Genomic DNA, 24,583 nt, shown 5'->3' on the forward strand with positions numbered 1-24,583 from the left:
AAACCAAAGATTAATGCTAGAACCATATAAATCAAAGAAACAAGTTTGAAAATGAATTAGAATTTACTGATCATATGGAAAAGAGGGAAGAAACTTTTCAAATTTGAGTTAACTCAGTGACATCCCCCGATTTGCACTGTTTTTGAAAGCCTTGATGTCCGCCGGTTCGTAGTCCGACGGGGTAGTGTGTCCACCCAAAAGAAACGCTAGTTCATTTAGTCACTCCGGCGTACACTTGAAAGCCCATAATACCCGGGCTGGACCATATCACAACACAGGTCCACAGGGACATAGTCGGTCATCCTCAACCAAACAGATATGAGGAGACAAAGCGACACGTATTCTGCGAACCTCTGATATTGCGTAAATACCTCTCCTTTTACTAGAACATTCTTTTCTTAATTAATTTTCCATTCATCTACTTAAAACCTGAAACTGAAAATTCAAAAAATCAAACAATTATCTAGACTATTCCTTCTTTGTTTTACATTTAAGAAAGCCTACCAATCCTCTGCGACGACGAAAAGTTATATTCTAGGGTTCGTTCTTCCGTTCAGACATCTCTGCTGCAACTATTTTCATCGTATAGTTCATCTAAGGTAATTTCTTGCTCATCATTTTATCAAATTATCCGAATTTTTAGGGTTTGCTTTCGTCAATAGATCTCGACTGCTATGTATCCATTGGTTTGATCAGTGATATTGCGTAGGATCAGTTTTTTAATATGTGGAAAATTAGTTTCGAATTTTTGAAGATGGTGATTTTTCAGGTGCAGAGAGTCATGTTGGTCATGTTCGTGGTTTAAATTTTCAAGATTAATTCTGCTTGTTTTAAATATTTTCAAATGATTTTTTTTAGGGGTAGGAACGTTGAATTTTGATATTAAGTTGTGTTCTATGTTTGTGGGTGGTGGTGATTTCTTACTTAGCTTTTGATGGTTTGTTTGATTTGAATTTATTTTATATTCTTTTGGATTAGGGTTTAAAAGATGGATAGAGGTAGAGGAGGAAGAGGAGGTGGTAGAGATGATTTCTTTGGAGGAGGGTTTGGTGGAGGTTTTGGAGGTGATCCGTTTGCTGGAATGGGAGGTTTTGGAGGTGATCCATTTGCTGGAATGGGAGGTTTTGGTGGTTTTGGAGGGCATCAGAGTTTAATGTCTAGTTTCTTTGGAGGAAGAGATCCTTTTGATAGTCCTTTTTTCAATCGTCCATTCGGTGGTGGTGGGAACAGCATGTTCGGTCCTAGTATGTTTGGGCAAAGCATGTTTGGTGAAAGCATGATTGGTCCTAGCATGTTTGGTTCAAACGGTGGAGGTTTGTCTAGAGATGTGCCTGCTTCGGGATTTATTCAGAATGTGCCTGTGCAAGAAAATAAACAGGGAGGAGGATTGGTTATTCAGGAGATAAATTCAGATGATGAAGAGGAAGAGGAAAAACAAGAGGTTGATGAACAGAAGGAAAATCCGAGAAAGCATTCTAGGTCAAGTATAGAAGCGTTTGTTGAAGACCCAGATGATGCAGCTGAAGGTGCAAATATCTGCTTGTGCTTCTTGTGTTAATTTTGGAATTGTAAGTTTCTTTTTTCCTTTTTTGTCTTGTGAATTGATGAATTGGTTTGATTTTTCAGAGAGGAAAAACAAGCTTTTGCAATATAGGAATGGACATAGCAGCGTGGAAAGAACACAGCCTCAGACAAAAAGTTTCTCGTACCAGAGTTCAACTGTAACTTATGGTGGTGTAAACGGCGCATACTATACTTCCTCCACATCGAGGAAGATGGGTGGTGATGGGGTTAGTTTATTTGAGCATTTAATGTTTTGTCGTATCATTCTTCGTGGTTCTGTTTCAAGTTTGTCAGGTTCTAATACTGTTTGAGTGCGAATCAGGTGGTGGTAGAAGAGAGTAAGGAGGCTGATACAACTACCGGTAAAGCTTCTCACAGGCTCTCTAGAGGAATTCACAATAAGGTACTTTTCCGATGTGTTATTATAAATTTTTTTAGAAAACAGTTTGTGGTGGGCTTATTCTTGAACCTCAGTTTAAGACTTGCCTTGCCCCTTTTATTGGGGAATCCTCGCCTTTGCAAAGTCTGCAAAATTTTCCTTACCTGTTCTCTAACTGTCTGACGCCAGATGATGAAGGCTTAGATTTCTTCGAACCAAAAATGTGACTAACTAATCCTTTTACAAGTGTTCGGAAATGTCCTTGTTGGTGGCTTGCCTTGTCCTTAACTTTTGCTGTTCTTCTCGTTTGTATCAGCATGTGACATTGGGTTAATTTTTATCTATCTTTAAAAAAAATTTATATATAATGAAAACACAGAAAAGAGGAGAAATTTATGCAGAAATGTGAACGCCATAGGTTAGTAAAATGTGGAGACCAAAGCGTCAAACTAGTGAATCAGATATAGGGTATATAGATCCTAAATCTACATAGAACTCTGAATTCCATCTTCTTGTCCTTGCCCAATGCTGAGTTGATACATCCTTTAACTTGTGAGAAACTGCAATGAGGGAGAGTAATTTCCCATTACAATAGTAATGCATTTTGTTATCTGGGTTCTGCCGTTATGTTGTGGGATCCCCCATGGCTTCCCCAAGCTGTGTCGCACTTGGCAGATAGTGTGCCTGCATCTATGATGGGTTGTTGATTTATGAGTTTTTTCTTTCCTTTCTCTTTGCATTATGTTCTCTAAATGTTTTTGAACTTAAAGAGCACTGGTCTCATCTTTTGTCACCCCCCTGTAGGGTCATTCTGTCACTAGGAAGCTCAACCCAGATGGTAAGGTGGACACTATGCAAACGTTACACAATCTAGACGAAGGTATGCTCCTGAAACATGCATTAGAATGTTTCATTACTAATTGACTATCATGCTTACGCGATGTAGAATTCACCGGAAACTGATAAATTTTAATTTGCCAGGTGAGCTTCCCGTCTTCGAAGAAGCTTGGAATGGTAGTGCCAGGAAGCATTTGCCTGGCTGGGATGAGCAGGGGTTCAACATGCAGGGATATAATGGTAAGCATGCGAAGATAAAAAGACGGCTTCTCTTTTCTCGTCTTGACATATGTGTTACTCGTGATCTATCTGGTTCGTTGTTTCTCTAGCAATAGCACTGGATAGGTAACATATTATCTCTAATTCTGGGGTGCAGGACATAGAACTAACCGTGGGCAAGCTGCACCCGGTCAAGGTTGGGCCCTTCCTTCAACAGAGCAGCCACAGAGGAACAACCCTGAGGAGACAGGATCACGTACAACAGGGAGTTCTTCAAGGGGCCGAAACTAAGCAGTCTCTCTCATGAGAGGTGCAGATTTACAATTATATGACAGTGTTCCTTTTTGTTAAGGTCAGCATCCCTTATACGAGGATGTATTGACATTATACGAAGATGTATGTGTAGGTGTAGGTTTAGGTGGTTACTCGTTAGTGGGTGTTGTACCCCTTATCAGTATCTTAGTATGTAGGTATCGGTATTCGACTATGTTATGTAAAGAGTACTCGGCTATGAGAACCTCGAACAAGTCAGATCTTCTTAATGAGTATGTGTTGTGTTTTTATCTCTTCTTAATATTTACCTTTTTCCTGTTCTTTTTGTCCAAAGCAAATCTGCTGTATGTCATGTTTGTGAATTTAGAAAATGGTAGAAAAAAAAGCAGGTGGGTTTCCTTGATGAAGTTACACTGTGCTGTTTAAGGGTTTGGGGAAGGCTGACTCCATCAATCCTGCCTCACTTTTATTCTTCTGCAGGGAGAAATATTAGTGGTCTACCTTGTGAAGGCAAGGCAAAAAGAAAATCAGAAATTGATTTCTTGAACTGTGGATAATAGCACGAGTCTGAAGTGGTTTTGTTTACATGTGCATGAAATAAGATGTTCCTGGTTGGAAACTGGAAAATGGTGCATGCTATTCCTGGTCAATAGTTATGGGAGGGAGAGCTCTTCCAGCGTGGTTGGATCTTGGGTCATAAGATAAACTTGGTCAAGTGGCAGATTTTGGATCACAGTGGTAAATTTTGAGTCACTTGAATAGGTGATAGTGATCAGGGCGCCGTCTTCAGAGAACTAAGCTAGCCTCTCAATTTAACATTTGATCTGAACTGTGAAGCTATTGCTCTAGGTTGTCTTCCTTGGTGTGTTCTCTGATAGGGTATCACTACTGGGTTGCTATTGGTGTTTGGCTTGCTTCCGGTTAGTGAGGCGCTTCCTGCGCTTCATTTGTTGCTTGATGCCCGTGGTTGAAAGTACGTATATACTCTCATGACTTGTATCGGAACTTGAGGAGTAACAACCCTAGTGACAATTCGTGGCAAATACAGTACAGCGAAGGGGCTCCCCCAAGGAAAACGACCACCGCTAAACTTTCTCTACCGTCTTTTTTGTATTTTGATCGGAAACAGAGGGTATATATATGTTTGCTCAGTTGAATGAAAGGTACAATGGAGCTTAAAAATTGCACAGAAGAAAAATAGAAAACAAATTGAATACTCGTCCTGTTTGCGCACAAAGACATTGCATCAGAAGGTCGTTGTATTAATAATATACAACATTGAATACAAACACCAATCTGATGTCACCCTTGTGTTTTGGTTCAGCCAATGTCATGTGCCGGTTCCAAGAGCATACAAATCCACCGTCCTACCGTGTTTTACTCCCAACGTTCATCATCTACAAACCTCCTGAGTCCAAGTTCATGGTTTCCCGTACTTGGTTAAACCTTTAATATATTGTCTTTTAACTTACCTCGATCACACAAATCTTAGTTTTTGGATGAAAGAATAGAAATCGTGAAATTTATTTGGCTTGTCGAATATTGAAGAAAGTACGTACATGCTCGGAATTGTTATAATTATCTGGCTTGTTTTTAGAGGCTCTAGATCGCAATGCAATCCACGAAAAAGGTTCTCTTGACCCTTTTGTTGTTGCTAAGAAGCCATAGATTGGGTCAAGTACGTTGTACATGAACTTACAGTCACCCCAAAAGCCAACTCATACGTGTATCCAGATACGCACATACAGAGAGCAAAGTTCATACGTACGTAAGCGTATGCCGCACAACAATAATACGATTAAAGAAATACATACGCGAAGAAATAGTGATGCCCAATCGTGTGCCTCATTTATATTCTCGAATTCTGAATAACTGAGAATAATTTGTTGAATGTGCACGTAGTAATAAATCTGTAGATTATGTATCTCTTTCGCACCACCTTCTGTAGAGATTCTTTGCCAACCCATATATCTGTATGGACTAGCCTAATATACACATGCAATTCTACCAGCAGACAGATATCTTTTTCATGTTACGAAATAATACATCTCCCCTGCTCCCACAAAAACAAAAAACAGAAAACCGCTGTTAAGCAGTTGTTTCGTAGATCCAATGGGACAACAAAAACTGGGGACACGAAATATATATATATGCAGTTAAAGCCTTGAAGGAGACTTGATTCGATGTCCTTCTAGTTGGTTGATTCAACCGGCATACATACTCCGTTCTGTCCTTTCGCTTGTTTATTGTCTAATGAATTCGGTTTTGAAGATCTGTTAAGGTTGCAGGTATGCAACTAGGAGTTGCAGGTTTTGCACTAGGCATAATAGATAAAATTGGTGTCAGTTCCAATAGTTCGGCATGGGGTGGGCATGGCCAAACTTTGTACTAGTAATTCAGTAGTGTATATACAAATGTATTGGAACCAAAAGACAAACCTAGATACATGGTATGGATAAAATATAGGCCATCATCTACAAAACTGTCGGTTTGCTGTCTATATGAACGTGATCTTTGTTAGGTTTGTCCGAGAGAAATAGTAGTACCAACATTTAATTTTCTCCATCCTCAGTTTTGAAGTTTGATAGTACCGGTCTGTGCTTCAAAGGACATGACAGCTAATTCATGAATATTTCGGGAAGTGGGGAACATTATTATGAGATTTGCTTTAACCATCACAATTAGAATCTACGACTAATTAGAAATTATTTAATCATGATTAATGAAGCTAGCCAGGTTCCAGGAAGGTCACTTTTGTGATCTAGTCCTTTTTTTCCTTTCTCAGTACCAAGTCTTTAAAGCGTTTTTATTTGGACATCGGAATTTCACATTTCACGTCCATCGCTTGAATTGTTCGTCCATGCACGAACCATGCATGTGGCAGGAGGTATAGGTTACATGATATATACAGGCTGTTGGTACTTGTAGTACTATTCTTAGCTAGCTGATAATTCCTCCTAAATATCCTGTTTTTCGTCTTCAAACACTTAAGATTGAATCTTTAAGTTATGATAATCTAATCATATGGAGGTTTACCAGTTGATTAGATTAATTAATGAATTCGTACATTTTTAAGCTTTATTTTCCCAGTTGGAGTAAGAAAGTACCCAACAGTTACAGCCTACCCTAAGTGGTTGTATCCTACGCATCCTTGATGCTTTCAAGGTAACTCTGGAACTTATAAAAAGAGATCTTTTAGATATCATTTCATCATTTCCAAATCAACTTTAGAACTATAAGATTGTTCATCACTTGAAATTAAAGAAGCAAAAACAAAAATGGCTTGCAATTGGTCTGCTGAAAATGCTACTAAAGCTTACCTCAAAACCTTAAAAATGGTAAGAAATCATAAACACTTAATCATGTCTTTTTTGTTTCATGAGTTAATTTTTATTGCTTTCTCTCAAGTTTTAGTTTTGATATTGATTCTGTTGCTTATGTTTGCAGGGAAAATTAGCTAAGGAACCAGCTGTAGCTGAATTTGTATCGGCTCTTGCAGCCGGTAACAGCGGGCACTTCATGGTTGAAGCCTGTTCAGGCATTGCCGGAGCATCAACACTAGCATTAGTAGTGGCGGCTCACCAAACCGGTGGTCGTGTAGTTTGCATTCTTCGTGGACATGAAGAGCTCGAATCTTCACGAAATGCACTAGGCCCAAATGCTAAGTTTGTTGATTTTGTTGTTGGAGATGCACGCAGGCTTTTATTGAACTGCTACAAAGGAGCCGACTTTGTTCTTATCGATTGCAATTTAGATGATCATGAAGGTATTCTTCGAGCCGTTCAAGAAGGTGCAGTTAATAAAGGCGCTGTTGTGGTGGGTTATAATGCATTTAGCAAGGGATCCCGGTGGAATAAGAGTGGGTTTAAGACCCAACTGTTACCTATAGGAGAAGGCTTGTTGGTGTGCAGAGTACCTGCAAGTAATAAGAAAATAGATTTAATGGCAGCGAAGAATAAGAGTCATTGGGTTGTTAGAATAGATAAATGCACAGGCGAAGAACATGTTTTCAGGGTTTTAAAATCATCATCTATTCATCATCAAAACAAAGTGATAAAAGCTTAATATAGTTGAACTTGAGTAATTAGTACTAATTCATTAGTTATATTTGTAGGCTTTCAACATTTTAATTAGGAAGGTTACACAAAGTAGTTAGGTTTATAACATGAACTAGTAGTGTTGTAATTTAAATTCCTTGAAAGAGTCGTTGATCGATTGTACATAACTATATGTTGACTTGTAATATCTATATCTCTAGCTCTCTCTATTAACTTTGAACTAGAGGTGCAGTCGTTTCAATATTTTCTGAATTATGTATTAAGTCTTAATGTAATTTAGTATTGCATTCATTAAATGAAGATTAATTTTTAGTTTCTTTGAGTGTTTACTTTTGTGTTTGGATCATAAAAAAGTGATAAGATATTAAGATCTGTACTATGCTAGTTTTTTTTTTTTTTTTTTTTTTTTTTTTTTTTTTTTGAAGCATGCATAAATTAAAAAAAGCAACTAAACTGTTATTACACGAGGGAATGTGATTCCCCTAGAATCGCCTAATAAAATATGGTTAAGAAAAGCTGGGTCCGCCGGTTCCATATTGTGGTTGAGTAGTTTCCAGCTTTGCTACCGTCCGCCGCATAGTTCGCTAGACCGTCTGCTGCTTGATTTCCTTCTCTGTAATTGTGCTGAATATCACAACATGGAATTTGGCGCATCCAATGCTTAATTTCTGCAACCATTTCTGATATATACCAAGGGGCTTCAGTTGGAGTTTTAATGAATTGTACGAGACTTTCAGAATCTTTCTCAAATAACACTTTAGACCATCCTCTTTCCGTGGCAGTTCTGGTTGCTAATACTGTTGTCCATGTTTCTGCTGTGAGCGCTGAGGTTAATCCTAGAGGTTGAGCAAGAGCCATTATCGTTTGCGCATTCGAGTCCCTGCAAATGAAACCTGCTCCCGCTATACCTGGGTGGCCTCTAGCAGCTCCATCAGTGTTAACTTTGATCCAATCTGGTGCTGGGTTGCACCAACCCACTTTAATGGTTATGGTTGTTTTGGTTATGTTTGTAGCAGTTCGAGGCGGCGGTTCTCCCGGGAGAACTGGAGGACAGATCGTTAGAGCCCATTCAAACTCTTGTTGTTGTGCCAAAGATCTTTCCATAATGTCTGCTATAGTGAATGGTGCTTGATTGAACACGAGTTCATTTATTGTCGTCCAAAGTGACCAGAATAGAAAACAACATGTTGTGATAGAAGATGTATTGCTCCGGGTTTGGAGTATTTGTGAAATTGTTGTTTGGAGGGTTACGATAATTGACTGGTTGTTTCCTTGGTGCTGGTTTTTTGATATGCGGGTGGATATTGCTACCGGACAGTGAATAAGCATGTGTTCAGATGTTTCTGGCGCGGAGTTGCATCGGGGGCAAAGGTCGGTATTGGAAAGGTTGATGTGATGTAGCTTAGATAAGGTTGGTAAACCTTCATTGATAGCTTTCCACAATAAAAGCTGAATTTTTGGAGGACATGGTAAGGTCCATAAAAATTTGGTTGCTGGGAGGAGATTTGGGTGTGTGAGGTTATCTTGTTGGATTAGACAGCTATACCCGGATGCAGTGGTATATTTTCCTGATTTAGTGTGGGGCCAGATTATTTTATCTGGGGTGCTGACATTAGGAAGGTGGATGTTTATTATGTGTTGGATGGAATTAGGTGGGAGGTTGTTTAGCTGATCATGGCTCCAATTATGAGAAAATGGTTCAATTAACTCAACTACAGATTGTATAGAGGAGCACTGGGTGGGATCAAGATTTTGAAAGTGTGGTATCCAATTATCTTGGATAGGAGTATCTAAACCATTTCCTATTTGGTGAAATAAATGTTGTTTTACCGATGGTACGAGATACGCCATTTGTTTCGATTGCGGGCTGGCATTAGAAGGAATTGTGATCTCACCTTGGAATATTGGTTGATGTTTTAGGTACTTCTCGTTCAAAAGACTGGTGCAGATGGAATGTGGTTTTGCATGACTGTTCCATATACGTTTCATGAAGAGAGCTTTGTTGTGGTGGCTACTCTTTCTGATTCCGAGTCCTCCTTCTGCTATCGGCTTATGTAGTTTGTTCCATCCTACTGGATGAAAGTTTCTCACATAAGAATCATGTCCCAAAAAAAAATCCTAGCAATCTGATCAATTTTTTTGTGTACCTTGGTGGGGAAAAGTTGGGTTTTCATACGGTGATTAGATGTTGGTGTTAGAGAGGTTTTAATAAGTACCAGCCTTCCTGCCTGGTTGAGGCATTTTCTCATCCATCCCTGAGATTTACGAGACAGTCGTTGGAGTAGAGGTTCGAAAATGTGGCGAGAGTTTCTTCCGTGCTTGAATTTAACTCCTAAATATATATGTGGAATTGATGTGGTTGGCATGTCGTAAAAGTGTTTCAGAGAGTCTATGTTATTTTGTTGTAGCCGCGGATGGTGGATGATTGTTGATTTCGTTGTATTGATTATTTGTCCTGCTGAAGCGCTGTAAGATTTAAAATATCCTCAGTAGGTGATTGCTGCTTTCCTGGGTGGCTTTGTAAGTGATTAGTAGATCGTCTGCATATATTAAATGTAAAATGGGTGGTGCCTTTTTTGATATACGGAGACCTCCGACCATAATTTTTGTTTCAAGAATAGCAAGATTTGTTGATAGAATTTCTGCACAAATAATGAAGACGTAGGAAATATGCTAGATGCTAGTTGCTAGGTGACTTCTTGGATGAGAATCCAGTTGATTTGGTGCTAAACTGGTCATAATTTTTTTTTATAAAAAGTTCATCCATTAATAAAGTGAAATGGGCTTTGGTTTGTTATGTGCCCATGTACGTGTGTGTTATGTGTACTATTGGATAATAACTTGTGCAGTTATCTTGTAGTTATAAATTGGCTAGTTACGTAAGTAGTTTCTTCTAAGATGTTATATATGTGTGTTATGTAATAATAGAAAGTTATGAATTGAATTATGTAAATTTGAGAGTTCTTCTCTGATTAGGAGTTTGATTACACTCGAAGTAATCCTTGGGAGGTCTGGTGTCCTTCGAATTATGCCAGAGGTATTGGTGTCTGTCACACTTTCAAATGCCCCAAGCAATTTTTCGCGAAAGTGTAACTCGGCAATACAATGGTTCGGTGATCTCTTATCACCCACTCGTATTTCATCTTCATAAGTTTGCGCCTATGCAAATATCCAACTTCACCGAATTGGGGGAGTAGTTTTGAATCAACAAAGTACCAAGGAAAATATATAAGCCAACAAACTCACTTTTATTAGCTTAAGAGGAAGATTACAATATCAGTCTAACCAATGGACTTACAAGCTTATTCTCCAATCCTAACACAAAAACTCTCTCTACTTGATGAGTGCTAAAAAGTGCATATTTCTATATCTTTTTCTTGGCAATTAACTCATCTTTTGTGCTCTAATTCTCCATTTTATCCCATATTCTGTATTTTCATTGTTTTCAAGAATAAATACTTTTCTTAATTAATTTTGTATTTTTAGGTTCTAAATAAAGTTTCGATGGAATTACGGAGCGAAAAGAGCAGAAAAGTAGTGGAAGCCGAGAGGAATTACGCAAGGAAGCCGCGAGGAATGTTGTGCACAAGACCAAAAGGCTAGAAATGGGCTTAACAAGGAAGAATTGTTCTTAAAGAAGATATGGGCTTGGCATACCCAAGGTCCAAAACCCTTACCCAAACCCATTTCCTATATCCATACCCGTTTCCCTTTCTATCCGTCAGATTGGATCATCTCAGCATCCTACGGTCGCATCATTGTCATTACATCAAAGTCTGAAGCTCCTGTCTAACACTACAGCACCTAACCCCATCTTGAGCCGTCAGTTTCGTTGTATCAGGCATCCGACGGTCGATACCAGCCTATTCACTTGTAGCCGTTAGATCTATCTATCATTTTCGCATCCCACGGCTCAGTTTCGCTGGACATCGAATTGGCTACACCCGCTTCACACTGTAACAACCTACACCTATACCCATCGCCAAACACTCCCCTCCTTCTTTCCATCGAACCCATCTTCTTCCTCCCACTCCCTCTGCAACTACTCCACTGCCACCACCAACTCCGTCTGCACCTTCCATACCGCCACCACCTTCATCATATCACTCTAACAACCAACACCCATCACTCTATCTACCTATTACATCAACCTCTCGATCTTTTTCTCTCTGAAACCCTAGTTTTAGGGGTTGATGAAATAGGTTAGGTTAAAGATGAAATTGGAAGCAACAGGAGATGTAGGAGACGCACAAAAGGGATGGGTCGAAATCAAAATCAAATTTCAGAGAGTTGGTATGATTTAATTTCGATTTAGGTGAAACCCTAATTTTTGGGGATTTTGATATTTTTATGTTACAACTATAAATAGGGATGTGTGGGTGTTGTAGAAGGTATGCCTGGATTATCCAGAGCATCAATAGGAATAGTTTAGGTTTTATTTTGTAATTTACATTTCCATGAACTGTTAGTTTTAGAGTTTGTCAATCTTTCAGTTCCACAATTTTCAATTCAAATGCACTGTTAAATATTTGTTGTTCAGAACTCCAACATGTTTTGAATGTGATTGTGTGATTGTTACAATATTCATTAAGCTCATGTTCATGTTATGTTCTTATCTTAGCATCAGTAGGATAGTTTTATACATTGTTGTCTGATAAACAACATGTTTAAGAACTTCATCATGTTTTAATTCTACTACTAAGGCAGAGATGAAACTCTAGATAAATATAACCCTATTGTATGAGCACTTCTTCTCCATGACAGTTTGATGACAAGCATGTTTTAATTTCCGAAAAGGCTACATGAACTGAATGTAGTATAATCTTAGATTGCTTGTACCTTAGAAAGACAAGTAATGCTAGGGGATTGACATATGATAGCTGAGATTAAGGTATCGCTGTGATAGGAGAAGACTAGTATATCATCTTAGAGAATTATATGCAGCTAGAGGTGGAATTGAAGCCTTAGTTCTCACCTTATCCCTTAGCTTCCATCACTGCCCTTGGCTCACAGCCTTGGTTTGTTTGTCTTTGTTTCACTGTTTCTTTGTTCTCTGTCACTGTTACCTCATTGCTTTACTTACTGCCTTGTTAATTTAGATAACTAGCTTAAAAACTTCAACTATACACCCTAGTCCTTGTGGAATGACCCGTTCTTGCACAAGCTACAATCGACACTGTGCACTTGCGGTATAACCATGTAGGCTTCTCTTATTCTCTTATTTTACACACATTCCAAAGCCTACCACTACTACAATATGATTCATCAACACTTTAAGACTTGCATTTGCAAAGGTTCTCTGGCTATTTATAATGCCAGGAACCATGTCCAATACGTATGCAACTTAGTTTCACGGCCTATGAACATCCATCTGTCCATAGGAAATTTCCTAACCGCCACAATGCCTTTTTAACTGCTACCTTTTTCGCTGGCTTGCAGAATGGCTCCGCACTTGTCTCAAATGGTTAGGCTATGCGAAACTCGGTTATAAAGACACTTTATAATTGTCTCTAACTTGCTCTTTCACTCTGGCATGCATGTGATGCACACACACTCGCAGCTGACAGCTTGAACTCAAATCCGACAATCATTGTGCTGCACTAAACTTGTCCCGTGCCAATGTTAGACAATGATTGTGCTTTACTCAATCTTTGCCTACGCCAAGTGTCCGGAAATGGTAGTGCTTCATTCAACTTGCACTTCTGCCAAGTGTCCGGCAATGGTTGCGCTTCATTCATCCCGATCATGTACTTGGCTTATTTGGATGCCAACACCCATATATCATGCCAACTGAGTCTTGACTTGCTTAGTTCAACTTCATACTTCATATGCATCACTTGCATCCTTTTTGGCGAGCAATAATCATCAATGGCGCATTTGGCAATGCCACTATTGCATATGCATTGTCCAAGCCTTGACCAATGCTTGGAACGATTCCAAAGTCATTCCATGACTTGCATTTCATCATTTATTCCTTCCTTGAGCTGCGATAACTCTAAATAAGGATATGCAACACTGTCGCATAGTATTGCATGTGCTAAATAACCTTTCTTGTCTCAGCCATGTTGGTGCTACATCGTTGGACTGTGCAGCTCCATCTGTCAGGCTACAACTTCAGTGTTGCGCAATGATTTTGTGCCACTGTTGAGGCATGTTATAGACCTTCCCCCACCCAATCCATTCAACGTCCTCGTTGAATACAACATGAGTTCAGCCTCTACTGAACTTTCTCGGCCTTGTACGCGTCTGAGCCACTCTCAGAACTCAACAACTTTGTTTGGCCTTCAACTTTTCCAAAACTTTTCTGCCTAGTACTGTACGTCGTCACTTAGTTTATTTTCCTTGACATTAAGCCTATGAATTCCAGCTTCACTATCACATCGTCGACTATGCTTTTATTTTACTTCATTCACATCTTAATACCCAAAAGATATTGCAATATGTTGCTATGCCTTTTGCATCAGCATACAAATTTTTCCCTTCAAGCCATTCCGTGCCTAAGTGTACACGCCAAATAACCAACATATCATCCTGATATGTATAACTTAGCTTATTGCCTTCAATTCCAACTGACATTGCACTCTTGCAATTCAACATGCCTTACTGTAGACCAAGTGTTCTCAATCACTCTGCAACACTCTTGTGCAAATTCGACCGAAATGCATGACATTAGCCATGACTTAGGATACCCGGGACATCCCACCGTCACTTTAGACAAGGCTCCTCTTCACGTTCCTTTGAAACTAACAAGGCCTCACTTGTTCTTGCTACGTTACTCCATGCTATCGCTGCCAAATACCGTCGCACTTCTACGTAACTCTCCTAACAGAAAACTCGCCTATGCCACCAACTTCAATTCTTCTTGCTTGGTCTTTCTTTCAGCATTTGTTATTGGATACTTTGTCTAAGTATACTTGTAGTATTTCCCCAATGAACTAGATTTACATTAAGAAAAAAGAGACAAGTTTTTTGCTTAAACACCACTTTCATTCATTACACTAGCTTTACATAAGAAACATAGGGACTCCTTCCCATGTACACTACTGGACAACACACGGCCTTACTGAAAGCAAACTAACAACCAAAGAGAATACACCAATAAAAGTGTGTTATCTTTTAAAACCATAAAATCAGCCACACCCAACTTAAAATTCAAAAAAAAAAAAAACAGTAAAAAAATATGTGCCACAGCCTCTATACTTTAGCAACCTTGCAGGTTCAGGCACTTGCAAACAACAATGCAAGGCCCCTGTTTCATACAGCTCAGTCACGGCGAGCAAGGAATGCTAAGATCCATAGGATATTCGAATTCCTCATGAATCCTAGCTAAGATTTCTTCAAACGACTTTACAGGCGCAAACTCACTTGCCCTGCCTTTGTCGCGCCTCATGTCATACAGACTGACATTTCTTACACCTTTCACGAAACAAGGTGGTATGAAAATCATGCCAAGGTAAGGCATTATTGTTTCCTTTGCTGTCTTGAAAAAGTTGTTACCAAGGATAATCATTTAGATGCATCACCATTATACTGATGTGGCCACGCCACTCGCCAACTTCAACACTTGCCACAGCCATCCCCTAAATTGGTTTAACTACATCATTCAAAGTCTTCATACAATGATCAGCCTGATGTACTTCTAAACCCAAGTACTCTTTCATCGACAAGCTCATAACAGTGTGTGAAGCACCTGTATCAGCCATGCTCCAGAGTTAATGATTGTGAATGCCAACCTTCACATAAACCAGGTCAGCGCCACTCATCCCATGCTGTGTTGCTTCCTTTTTTGCTACTGTGTTGCATAGTTGAATTGGATTGACATGCTCTACTTAATCAGTTTCTTGTTTCTCGCCACTGCCCTCACTAACTATTACGGACAATTTTACTCTCTTAGGACAATCACGCACAAGGTGAGGACCCTTGTATAGGAAACAACCACCATCCTTGTTCTTCACGGCCTGACTATCATCCCTTTGATAGTTATTTTCCTTAGCCTTAGAAATTTTTCCACTTCCATCATCCTTCTTCTTCTGGCCTTTATTATCCTTGTCGTTCCTATTAGCATCAGTTGAGGTATTGACTGACCTAAAATCAGCAAGGCTGTCCACGATTGCAATTGCCGAAGATGGGTCTTCGGCATCCTGCCTTCTTACTTCGGCCTGAGCCAATGGTTTCAAACCAGATGTAAATTTAAACAACTTATCTTCCTCATACATATTGTGAATATATAGCATCAGAGACGAAAACTCTTTCACGTATTCCCGTGGTGTACCTGTATGTCGCAGCTTACGCAAGTTTTCTCTGACTAGCCAAGCCGCATTGCTTGGTAAGAATTGATCCTTCAATTCTTACTTCATGACATCGCATATCACGATGCCTGGACGACCAGCAGTAAGGTCATCATCAGTTCTAGTCCTCCACTACAGTTTTGCATCACCTTCCAGGTACATGCTAACGAGAGTGACCTTTTGCTCTTCCGGGGTTCTAGCGGCCTTGAAGTATTGGACCATGTCCCACATGAAATTATCCAATGCCTTCGTATATGTTGCGCTAGAAAATTCCTTAGGTTCTGGGACTTTGATCTTCGTAAGATCACTGCCATTACCACCCGCAGTAACTTGATTCGAAGCAATCGTACTCACCATTCTCCTTAAGACTCCTAACTCATTAGTTAGATCTTTCAAGGAATATGTGAACATGGTCTTAACAACAACGATTTGGCCTTCCAAATAAGCATACTTCTTAATTGCATTCTGGCTTGCCACAAGCATATCAGCAGCATAAGTGTTTAATGCTTGAATGCAAGCCATTATCGTAGCATCATAATTGGCATAATTAGGATGGCATACCTCATCACCAATCATGTCTTCCAAGTATGCTACCCTATAAGTGAAGGTATTAGTCGTACTCTTCTAACCAGCCATTAAGATCTAACAATTTCAGCAACTAAACTCGAGTAAAAACAGAGAAAATCTTCCAAAACAGAGCAATCTGTGTTCTAATACCCGAAATGTCACACCTTCAAATTCCCCAAGCAATTTTTCGCGAAAGTGTAACCCGACAATACAGTGGTTCAGTGATCTCTTATCACCCACTCGTATATCATCCTTATAAGTTTGCACCTATGCAAACATCCAACTTCACTGAGTTATTCAACGGAAGACTTAACTTAAATTTTCTCTACCAACAATGTAGCCCATACTACAAGGGGGTTTCTGCCATGTTTATACTTCACAGAATTGTGGGAGTAGTTTAGAATCAACAAAATACCAAGGAAAACATGTAAGTCGATTACAAAATAAGTCCAACCAATGGACTTACAAGCTTCTCTAAGCCTAACATAAAACCTCTCTCTACTGCAATATGATTCCTCAACACTTTAAGACTTGCATTTGCAAAGGTTCTCTGGCTATTTATAATGCCAAGAACCATGGCCAATCCGTATGCAACTTAGTTGCACGTCATATGAACAACCATATGTCCATAGGTAGTTTCCTAACCGCCACAATGCCTTTTAACTGCTACCTTTTTCGCTGGCTTGCAGAATGGCGCCGCACTTGTCTCAAATGGTTAGGTGATGAGTGCCAAATATTGTATATATTTATCCCTTTTTGTTGGCATTTTAACTCATCTTTTGTGCATTAATTCTACATTTTATCCCATGTTCTGTATTTTCATTGTTTTCAAGAATAAATATTTTTCTTACTTAATTTTGCATTTTTAGGTAATAAATAAAGTCTGGATAACTTGCGGAGCGGAAAAGAGCAGAAAAGTAGTGAAAAGCCGGGAGGAATTACGCAAGGAAGCCGCGAAGAATGGTGCGCACAAGACCAAAAAGCTAAGAATGGGCTCAAGAAGGAAGAATTGTTCTTAAAGAAGATATGGGCTTGGCATACCCAAGGCCCAAAACCCTTACCCAAACCCATTTTCTATATCCATACCCGCCTCCATTCTCAGCCGTTAGATGGGATTACATCGAAATCCAATGGTCGCTTCAGTAGAGTGCATCAAGATCCGAGGTTCTTGTCAAACACCATAATGCCTAAATTCCAAACCTTTAGATTAGATTGCAGTTGAATCCTACGGTCGCTCCTATGCCTGTGCATCAAATCTCGATACTTCCGCTTAACACTACAGTACCTAACCCCATCTAGAGCCGTTAGCTTCGTTGCATCTCACAATCCAACGGTCGATACCAGATTCTTCTCTCTTAGCCGTCCGATGCAACTCATATCACATAATCCAACACTCTTCATACGCGGACATCAAAACTTGATGATCCACCTCACACCGAATCGACAGAACCTTATACCCAAACAGAAAAGAAAGAAAACCTAACTCTTCCATCTTGTTCCTTCTTCTTCAACCGTACCATCACCATGTCCGCCATCACCACCACCTTCTCCCCTGTCATCTCCACCAAACGCCGCCAACAACTCTCTCCACCAAACCGTATTTACCCACATCATCCCCCATACCCTACATACATCTCTAGCCACCTATTTTACCCATTTCCCCTCTAATTTTCCCTTGAAACCCTAGGTGGGAAATTAGTAAAATAGGTGAGGCTATAAGACTGAATTGGAGCAGGAGAAGGACTGAGAGAAGGCAAAGAAGGATGGGTCGACGTCAATTTGAAGATTAGGTGAGTAATTTTAGGATTTTCAAAACCCTAATTTCAAAACGAGGGTTCATAAAAATTGGGTAGTTTCTGCTATAAATAGAGAGTGAGGTGTGTGTATGATGGGGGATGCTGGGTTAGCCAGCTTCACTCTTGTAGAGAACTGGACTAGCCAGTTTCTCATTTGTTTCATGTTTACACTGTTGGTTCATATGTTTATCATGTTTTTGTAATTACTCACCATGTGTGTGTTGTCTGAATTACCTTGTGTGATGTTTAATGTTGTTTATATGTTGAGCATGAGCTAAATTGTTGCAACTGAGGTTTAGATGAAACCTCAGTGCACTGTCTGATAGTGGAATGCTAGGTTAGAGCCTTAGGATGCATTGTTTTGATTGAGCAATGGGAGAAATTAGTGCTCATAGAAAGCTAATTCTCTTTCCATTCCATTTGTATGCTTAGGATGCATTGTTTTGATTGAGCAATGGGAGAAATTAGTGCTCATAGCAAGCTAATTCTCTTTCCATTCCATTTGTATGCTTAAGATCCTAATTTCAACCTAGAGTTGCATTGTTTGGCTAGGACACAAAGGTGGATTCTAAGCCTTGGCTTAGCCACAAATCCTTTACAATCACTTATAAATTCAATTCTGTTTTGCCCCCTGCTCAGCTAAATTTCTTAGCTATCTTGCTGTTTATTTCTTGTATTTTGAAGCTTGCTGTGCACTGAAATCAGTGCACTGCCTTCCATGCCCTTGGCTCATAGCCTTGGTTCCTTGTTGTTTTACCATCTCTGTTTCACTGTCACTGCAACCTTGTGACCTTGCATTTAGTTTTGCATCAATTATCAGCATAGTGAAACTTCAACTATACACCCCAAGTCCCTGTGGAGATGACCTGTTCTTGCACATACACACTACAATGACAACTGTGCACTTGCAGTTTAACATGTAGGCCTTCTTATCCTTTGTCTTATTTTCTTACATTTTTAAAAGCCTACCAAGTTTTTGGCGCCGTTGCCGGGGACTTGGCATTGTGTGGTTGCTGTTTTTCCTTGATTTCTTTTGCTGCTATTCACTTGCATATCTTGCATTTAGTATAATCATTTAGTGTAAGCATTTATCTCATCATAACTTGCATTCATTACTGCATATTCATCTTTGCATTGCATACTCATTGCATCTTGCTGTCCTGATTGCATATCATATTTGCATATTAGTCATCTTTACATTCTTGCAGTCAATCTTGCATTACAGTTCTTGTTCACTGCCTTTCTTTGCTGTCCTTGACATTTTTGTTGAGTGACCAGGTACTGTGACCTTGCTGTGAGGCTGAGAACAAACCTCTGGTGCTGTTGTGCTGCTGTGAAGCCCAAATAGAGCTGCTGCTGTGCCTCAGCTGTTGCTGCTGTGCAAAGGCAAGCTGCTGCTACCTCCTGCTGGTGCCAGGCCAAATCTGCTGCAACCCCTGCTGCCTGGTGCTAAATTGAGCCATCAAGCCCAACTGGGCCTGCTGAAGTTGCTGCCAAGCTTAACAAGTTGAGCCAAGCCCAACTGGGCCTGAACAAAGACAAAAGCTTAGGATGATCCAAAGCCCAACTGGGCTTTTGCAACCAAACCGAACAGCTGGGCTGTGCTTTATAGGTAAGCCTAAACCCATTAAGAGAACCCAACCTGTGGGCTTCCATTTTTAATTTGTGGGCTTGTAATAATTTTTGTTTTTCTTTATTTTTTATTTGGGCTTGTAATAATTTTTCTTTTTCTTCTTTTTCTTTCTTTTATGGGTTTGTAATTATTATTGTTGTTTTATTTTCTTTTGTGGGTGTGATAATTTATGCTAGGCTAAGTTCAAAAAAAAAAAAAAAAAAAAATTTTCTTTTGCTCCCAATTTTAAAACCAAATTTCTACTTTGCTCCCTTTTTAAACCAAATTTTCTTTTTCAAATATCCCATCAAAACCAAAATTTTCCCATAAAAAAACCAAATTTTTGAAAACCCATTAAAACCAAATAGTGGGCTTTGTGTCTTTTCAAATGGGCCAACCTCGTGCTCTCCATGAATACATGTATCCGTCAATAAAAATTCCATTATCATGTATTGTATTACCTCAAACCAATAACCCTTTTAAAATAAATGCAAGCATGATACAAATACTTCCTATATTTCGAGGGTTCGATTCTGAGAACCCCTATACTCATGTAAGAGAGTTTGAACAAATTTGTCGGACTATGCAACCTGATCATATGTCCGAAGACTCTCTGAAATTGCGTTTGTTTACATTTTCTTTAAAGGAAAGGGCCAAAACATGGTTTTACGGTTTGAGACCACAATCAATCAACACTTGGGACCAACTCACAGATCTATTTTTCAAAAAATTCTTTCCACATCATAGGACCATCGCTATTCGTCAAAGTATCAATTGTTTTGTCCAATTGGATGAGGAAACTGTTTTTCACTATTTTGAACGTTTTAATGATTTGTTGAGTGAATGTCCGCACCATGGATTTGAGAAGTGGAGACTTGTCGTCATCCTCTATGAGGGACTAGACTTTAAATCTCGAACCATGGTTGAGTCTATGTGTAATGGTGAGTTTATTGATAAATCTGTGGATGATGCATGGAATTTTTTAGCCGAGATTGCAGAGAAAACCCATCAATGGGAATCCGTTAGGGAAACAGGAACAACACCACATGATATGAGTCACCCCCATGAATTAGAGTTTTATTCTTGTAATAGCTCCGACCTTAGGATTGAAAATTATCCTAGATTGCAAAATCCCTATCATGATGATGATGATGATTATGATGTTATGTTAGAAGAACATGTCTATACTGAAAATGTTATGGAACCTTTGGGTTCAAATACATTAGGCTTCTCTGCCCCGACCTTAATGCATGATATTTCTTCTAGTATTCCATGTGATGTTTCCCCTGATGTGCCGATACACGAGAATAAATCTGTTGATGATGTTGATAATTCTGATTGTGATCTTGCCAATTTGATTGATGATTGTGAGCATGATGTGACATGTGTAGATGAGTTAGGAGATTTTGATTTGATTGATAATGATATGCCTATTCTTCTACCTAAGTCACAATCTGATGGCCTTCCACCCAACCTAGATTTGGTTTGTACCCATATTGTCAAACCGATTTTTCTGAAAATTCCTAATCTAGGATTGGAACTGTATGCTTCCCAAGTCCTTTGGACTATTTTGCTTCAAATATAACTTTGAGGAACCACAGTTGGAATGCATGTTTGCCCATCCCTAAAACAGTCCATTATGAGTTAGACCTTTTGAATCCTGAACCCCTAAAATTAAAAGATTTTGTGCTTAAAAGTAAACCTGTTGAACAATTTAGGTTTAGGGGTGATTCATTCGGTTTTTCACTCTCACTCCCATTTAAGTCCAATTTTAGTGTTTTGAAACTTTCTATGTCTCTACACTTTTTCTTTTGGGTTGATCCTCAACTCTTTAGATTGTTGGTGTATGGTGAATTTTTTGTATATAATCCAGTAGATAAATTTTAAAAACCCTTTTTTCCTTTTGTATATATTTTGCTAATCCAATATGATCTCGGCTGAAATATGTTGGATTTTTGCCTTGAATAACGGAGTTTTAATTCTGCTTTCGCCGAAATCGGGTATTCTCTCTCCTTTTACTCTACTCAGCATGTCCCTTCCATATGTTGCATTAATTCTTTCCATATTTTGAAACATTGAGGACAATGTTTAGTTTAGGTTTGGGGGTATAGTAGATACCATGATAATATGCCATAATTGAAAACGAACTCCTTCTTTTTGAAAAAATGAAAAAATTCAAAAAAAATAAAAAATGAAAAACATAAAAATGGAGCTCATTTACCTTGAAATGTTGACTCTTGTGCAAATATGTATTATTAGGAGTCTTAGTCTAGATATTTAGGCACCCTGATTCTAGCACAATTCACATAGTGATAAGAAATTTGCACGCGCACGATCTACCAATACATGTATGGCCTCGATCTTCAAGGTGTTTGATAGGAAGTTACGATTGCCAATCACTTTAGAATACTGAACGAAACTTGACTAGCTTGTTCTTTGGTTGGTTGGGATAGAAGGTGGAGGTTACATTAAGAAAGACAACCATCGAATTTAACTGGGTGCATCAAAAAGGGCTACCTCTTGCAAAGTGTCATGTAATCTTTTGTTTCCTTTTGTATATGTATCAAAAGTGTTTCCTTATGCAAAAAAAAAAAAAAAAAAAAAAAAAAAAAAAAAAAAACGATGTATATCAGAAAAAAAAAAAAAAATATATCAAGTATTTATCAATTCCATCTCTCTTGTTCCAAAAATAAAAGAGAGTAGTCAATGTAAATAAGAGTCATGTAAAGAGTCATTTTGTTGTTTCATTGTAATAAGCAAGGAGGGTGTATGCCATTGATGTACAACGCGAGTAATTGTGAAATACCTCCAACTCATTCACAATTCTCGTAAAGTCCGGACAGCTAGCTAGATTTCGACCTTGGTTCTTAGCCTGAGAAACTATCTCTTGGTGATTAGTAGTCATAACTTCAGATCTTTCTTTACACATGTGTAGATACACTTTACACTCTTATCACATGTCTTTTTTTTTATCAGTGCTAGGATTGTGCCTTTGATAGCTAGATTGACATCTCCATTTTGTGAGCTTAAACTGTTTTGCACATGTCACATTTGATGGAATATGAGCTTATATTTTGACCTAGAACTTTGTAGGTACGTTCTAAGCAAACCTTCACGAGACTTCAACTCGTCCACTAGGGACACTTAGTGGTTTAAAAGGCTTAGTGCATACGCTAAATGCATTCGAGAGACCAGCGACAGTGGTATAGTTAGGATTTCCTTAGTTTTGTTTTACTTGAGGACAAGTAAAATTCAGGTTTGGGGGTATTTGATGAGTGCCAAATATTGTATATATTTATCCCTTTTTGTTGGCATTTTAACTCATCTTTTGTGCATTAATTCTACATTTTATCCCATATTCTGTATTTTCATTGTTTTCAAGAATAAATATTTTTCTTACTTAATTTTGCATTTTTAGGTAATAAATAAAGTCTGGATAACTTGCGGAGCGGAAAAGAGCAGAAAAGTAGTGAAAAGCCGGGAGGAATTACGCAAGGAAGCCGCGAAGAATGGTGCGCACAAGACCAAAAAGCTAGGAATGGGATCAAGAAGGAAGAATTGTTCTTAAAGAAGATATGGGCTTGGCATACCCAAGGCCCAAAACCCTTACCCAAACCCATTTTCTATATCCATACCCGCCTCCATTCTCAGCCGTTAGATGGGATTACATCGAAATCCAATGGTCGCTTCAGTAGAGTGCATCAAGATCCGAGGTTCTTGTCAAACACCATAATGCCTAAATTCCAAACCTTTAGATTAGATTGCAGTTGAATCCTACGGTCGCTCCTATGCCTGTGCATCAAATCTCGATACTTCCGCTTAACACTACAATACCTAACCCCATATAGAGCCGTTAGCTTCGTTGCATCTCACAATCCAACGGTCGATACCAGATTCTTCTCTCTTAGCCGTCCGATGCAACTCATATCACATAATCCAACACTCTTCATACGCGGACATCAAAACTTGATGATCCACCTCACACCGAATCGACAAAACCTTATACCCAAACAGAAAAGAAAGAAAACCTAACTCTTCCATCTTGTTCCTTCTTCTTCAACCGTACCATCACCATGTCCGCCATCACCACCACCTTCTCCCCTGTCATCTCCACCAAACGCCGCCAACAACTCTCTCCACCAAACCGTATCTACCCACATCATCCCCCATACCCTACATACATCTCTAGCCACCTATTTTACCCATTTCCCCTCTAATTTTCCCTTGAAACCCTAGGTGGGAAATTAGTAAAATAGGTGAGGCTATAAGACTGAATTGGAGCAGGAGAAGGACTGAGAGAAGGCAAAGAAGGATGGGTCGACGTCAATTTGAAGATTAGGTGAGTAATTTTAGGATTTTCAAAACCCTAATTTCAAAACGAGGGTTCATAAAAATTGGGTAGTTTCTGCTATAAATAGAGAGTGAGGTGTGTGTATGATGGGGGATGCTGGGTTAGCCAGCTTCACTCTTGTAGAGAACTGTACTAGCCAGTTTCTCATTTGTTTCAGTTTACACTGTTGGTTCATATGTTTATCATGTTTTTGTAATTACTCACCATGTGTGTGTTGTCTGAATTACCTTGTGTGATGTTTAATGTTGTTTATATGTTGAGCATGAGCTAAATTGTTGCAGCTGAGGTTTAGATGAAACCTCAGTGCACTGTCTGATAGTGGAATGCTAGGTTAGAGCCTTAGGATGCATTGTTTTGATTGAGCAATGGGAGAAATTAGTGCTCATAGCAAGCTAATTCTCTTTCCATTCCATTTGTATGCTTAGGATGCATTGTTTTGATTGAGCAATGGGAGAAATTAGTGCTCATAGCAAGCTAATTCTCTTTCCATTCCATTTGTATGCTTAAGATCCTAATTTCAACCTAGAGTTGCATTGTTTGGCTAGGACACAAAGGTGGATTCTAAGCCTTGGCTTAGCCACAAATCCTTTACAATCACTTATAAATTCAATTCTGTTTTGCCCCCTGCTCAGCTAAATTT

General features: G+C 39.0%; 2 protein-coding genes across 2 annotated transcripts; both read left to right on the forward strand.

Moving 5' to 3' along the window:
* Positions 1-373: 373 nt before the first annotated feature.
* On the forward strand, positions 374-3,572 carry LOC113304861 (WAG22 antigen-like). The gene is made up of 7 exons (XM_026553996.1): positions 374-599; positions 979-1,526; positions 1,627-1,790; positions 1,886-1,966; positions 2,747-2,822; positions 2,924-3,019; positions 3,156-3,572. The coding sequence occupies exons 2-7, from the start codon at positions 989-991 to the stop codon at positions 3,287-3,289; spliced, it is 1,089 nt and encodes a 362-aa protein (XP_026409781.1). The 5' UTR covers positions 374-599; positions 979-988; the 3' UTR covers positions 3,290-3,572.
* Positions 3,573-5,816: 2,244 nt separating this feature from the next.
* On the forward strand, positions 5,817-7,523 carry LOC113301640. Its single transcript, XM_026550428.1, has 2 exons — positions 5,817-6,609; positions 6,719-7,523. The coding sequence occupies exons 1-2, from the start codon at positions 6,550-6,552 to the stop codon at positions 7,334-7,336; spliced, it is 678 nt and encodes a 225-aa protein (XP_026406213.1). The 5' UTR covers positions 5,817-6,549; the 3' UTR covers positions 7,337-7,523.
* Positions 7,524-24,583: the final 17,060 nt, after the last annotated feature.

Source organism: Papaver somniferum, chromosome 8 (genome assembly GCF_003573695.1).
Source record: "Papaver somniferum cultivar HN1 chromosome 8, ASM357369v1, whole genome shotgun sequence".
Taxonomy (NCBI): Eukaryota; Viridiplantae; Streptophyta; class Magnoliopsida; order Ranunculales; family Papaveraceae; genus Papaver; species Papaver somniferum.

Excerpts from the sequence above, each read along its gene's own strand:
- LOC113304861 (XM_026553996.1), top strand. The coding sequence starts at position 989 with ATGGATAGAGGTAGAGGAGGAAGAGGAGGTGGTAGAGATGATTTCTTT. Across the intron at positions 2,823-2,923 it reads GTTACACAATCTAGACGAAG|GTGAGCTTCCCGTCTTCGAA; the intron begins GTATGCTCCTGA and ends TTAATTTGCCAG. Across the intron at positions 3,020-3,155 it reads CAACATGCAGGGATATAATG|GACATAGAACTAACCGTGGG; the intron begins GTAAGCATGCGA and ends TCTGGGGTGCAG.
- LOC113301640 (XM_026550428.1), top strand. The coding sequence starts at position 6,550 with ATGGCTTGCAATTGGTCTGCTGAAAATGCTACTAAAGCTTACCTCAAA. Across the intron at positions 6,610-6,718 it reads ACCTCAAAACCTTAAAAATG|GGAAAATTAGCTAAGGAACC; the intron begins GTAAGAAATCAT and ends TTATGTTTGCAG.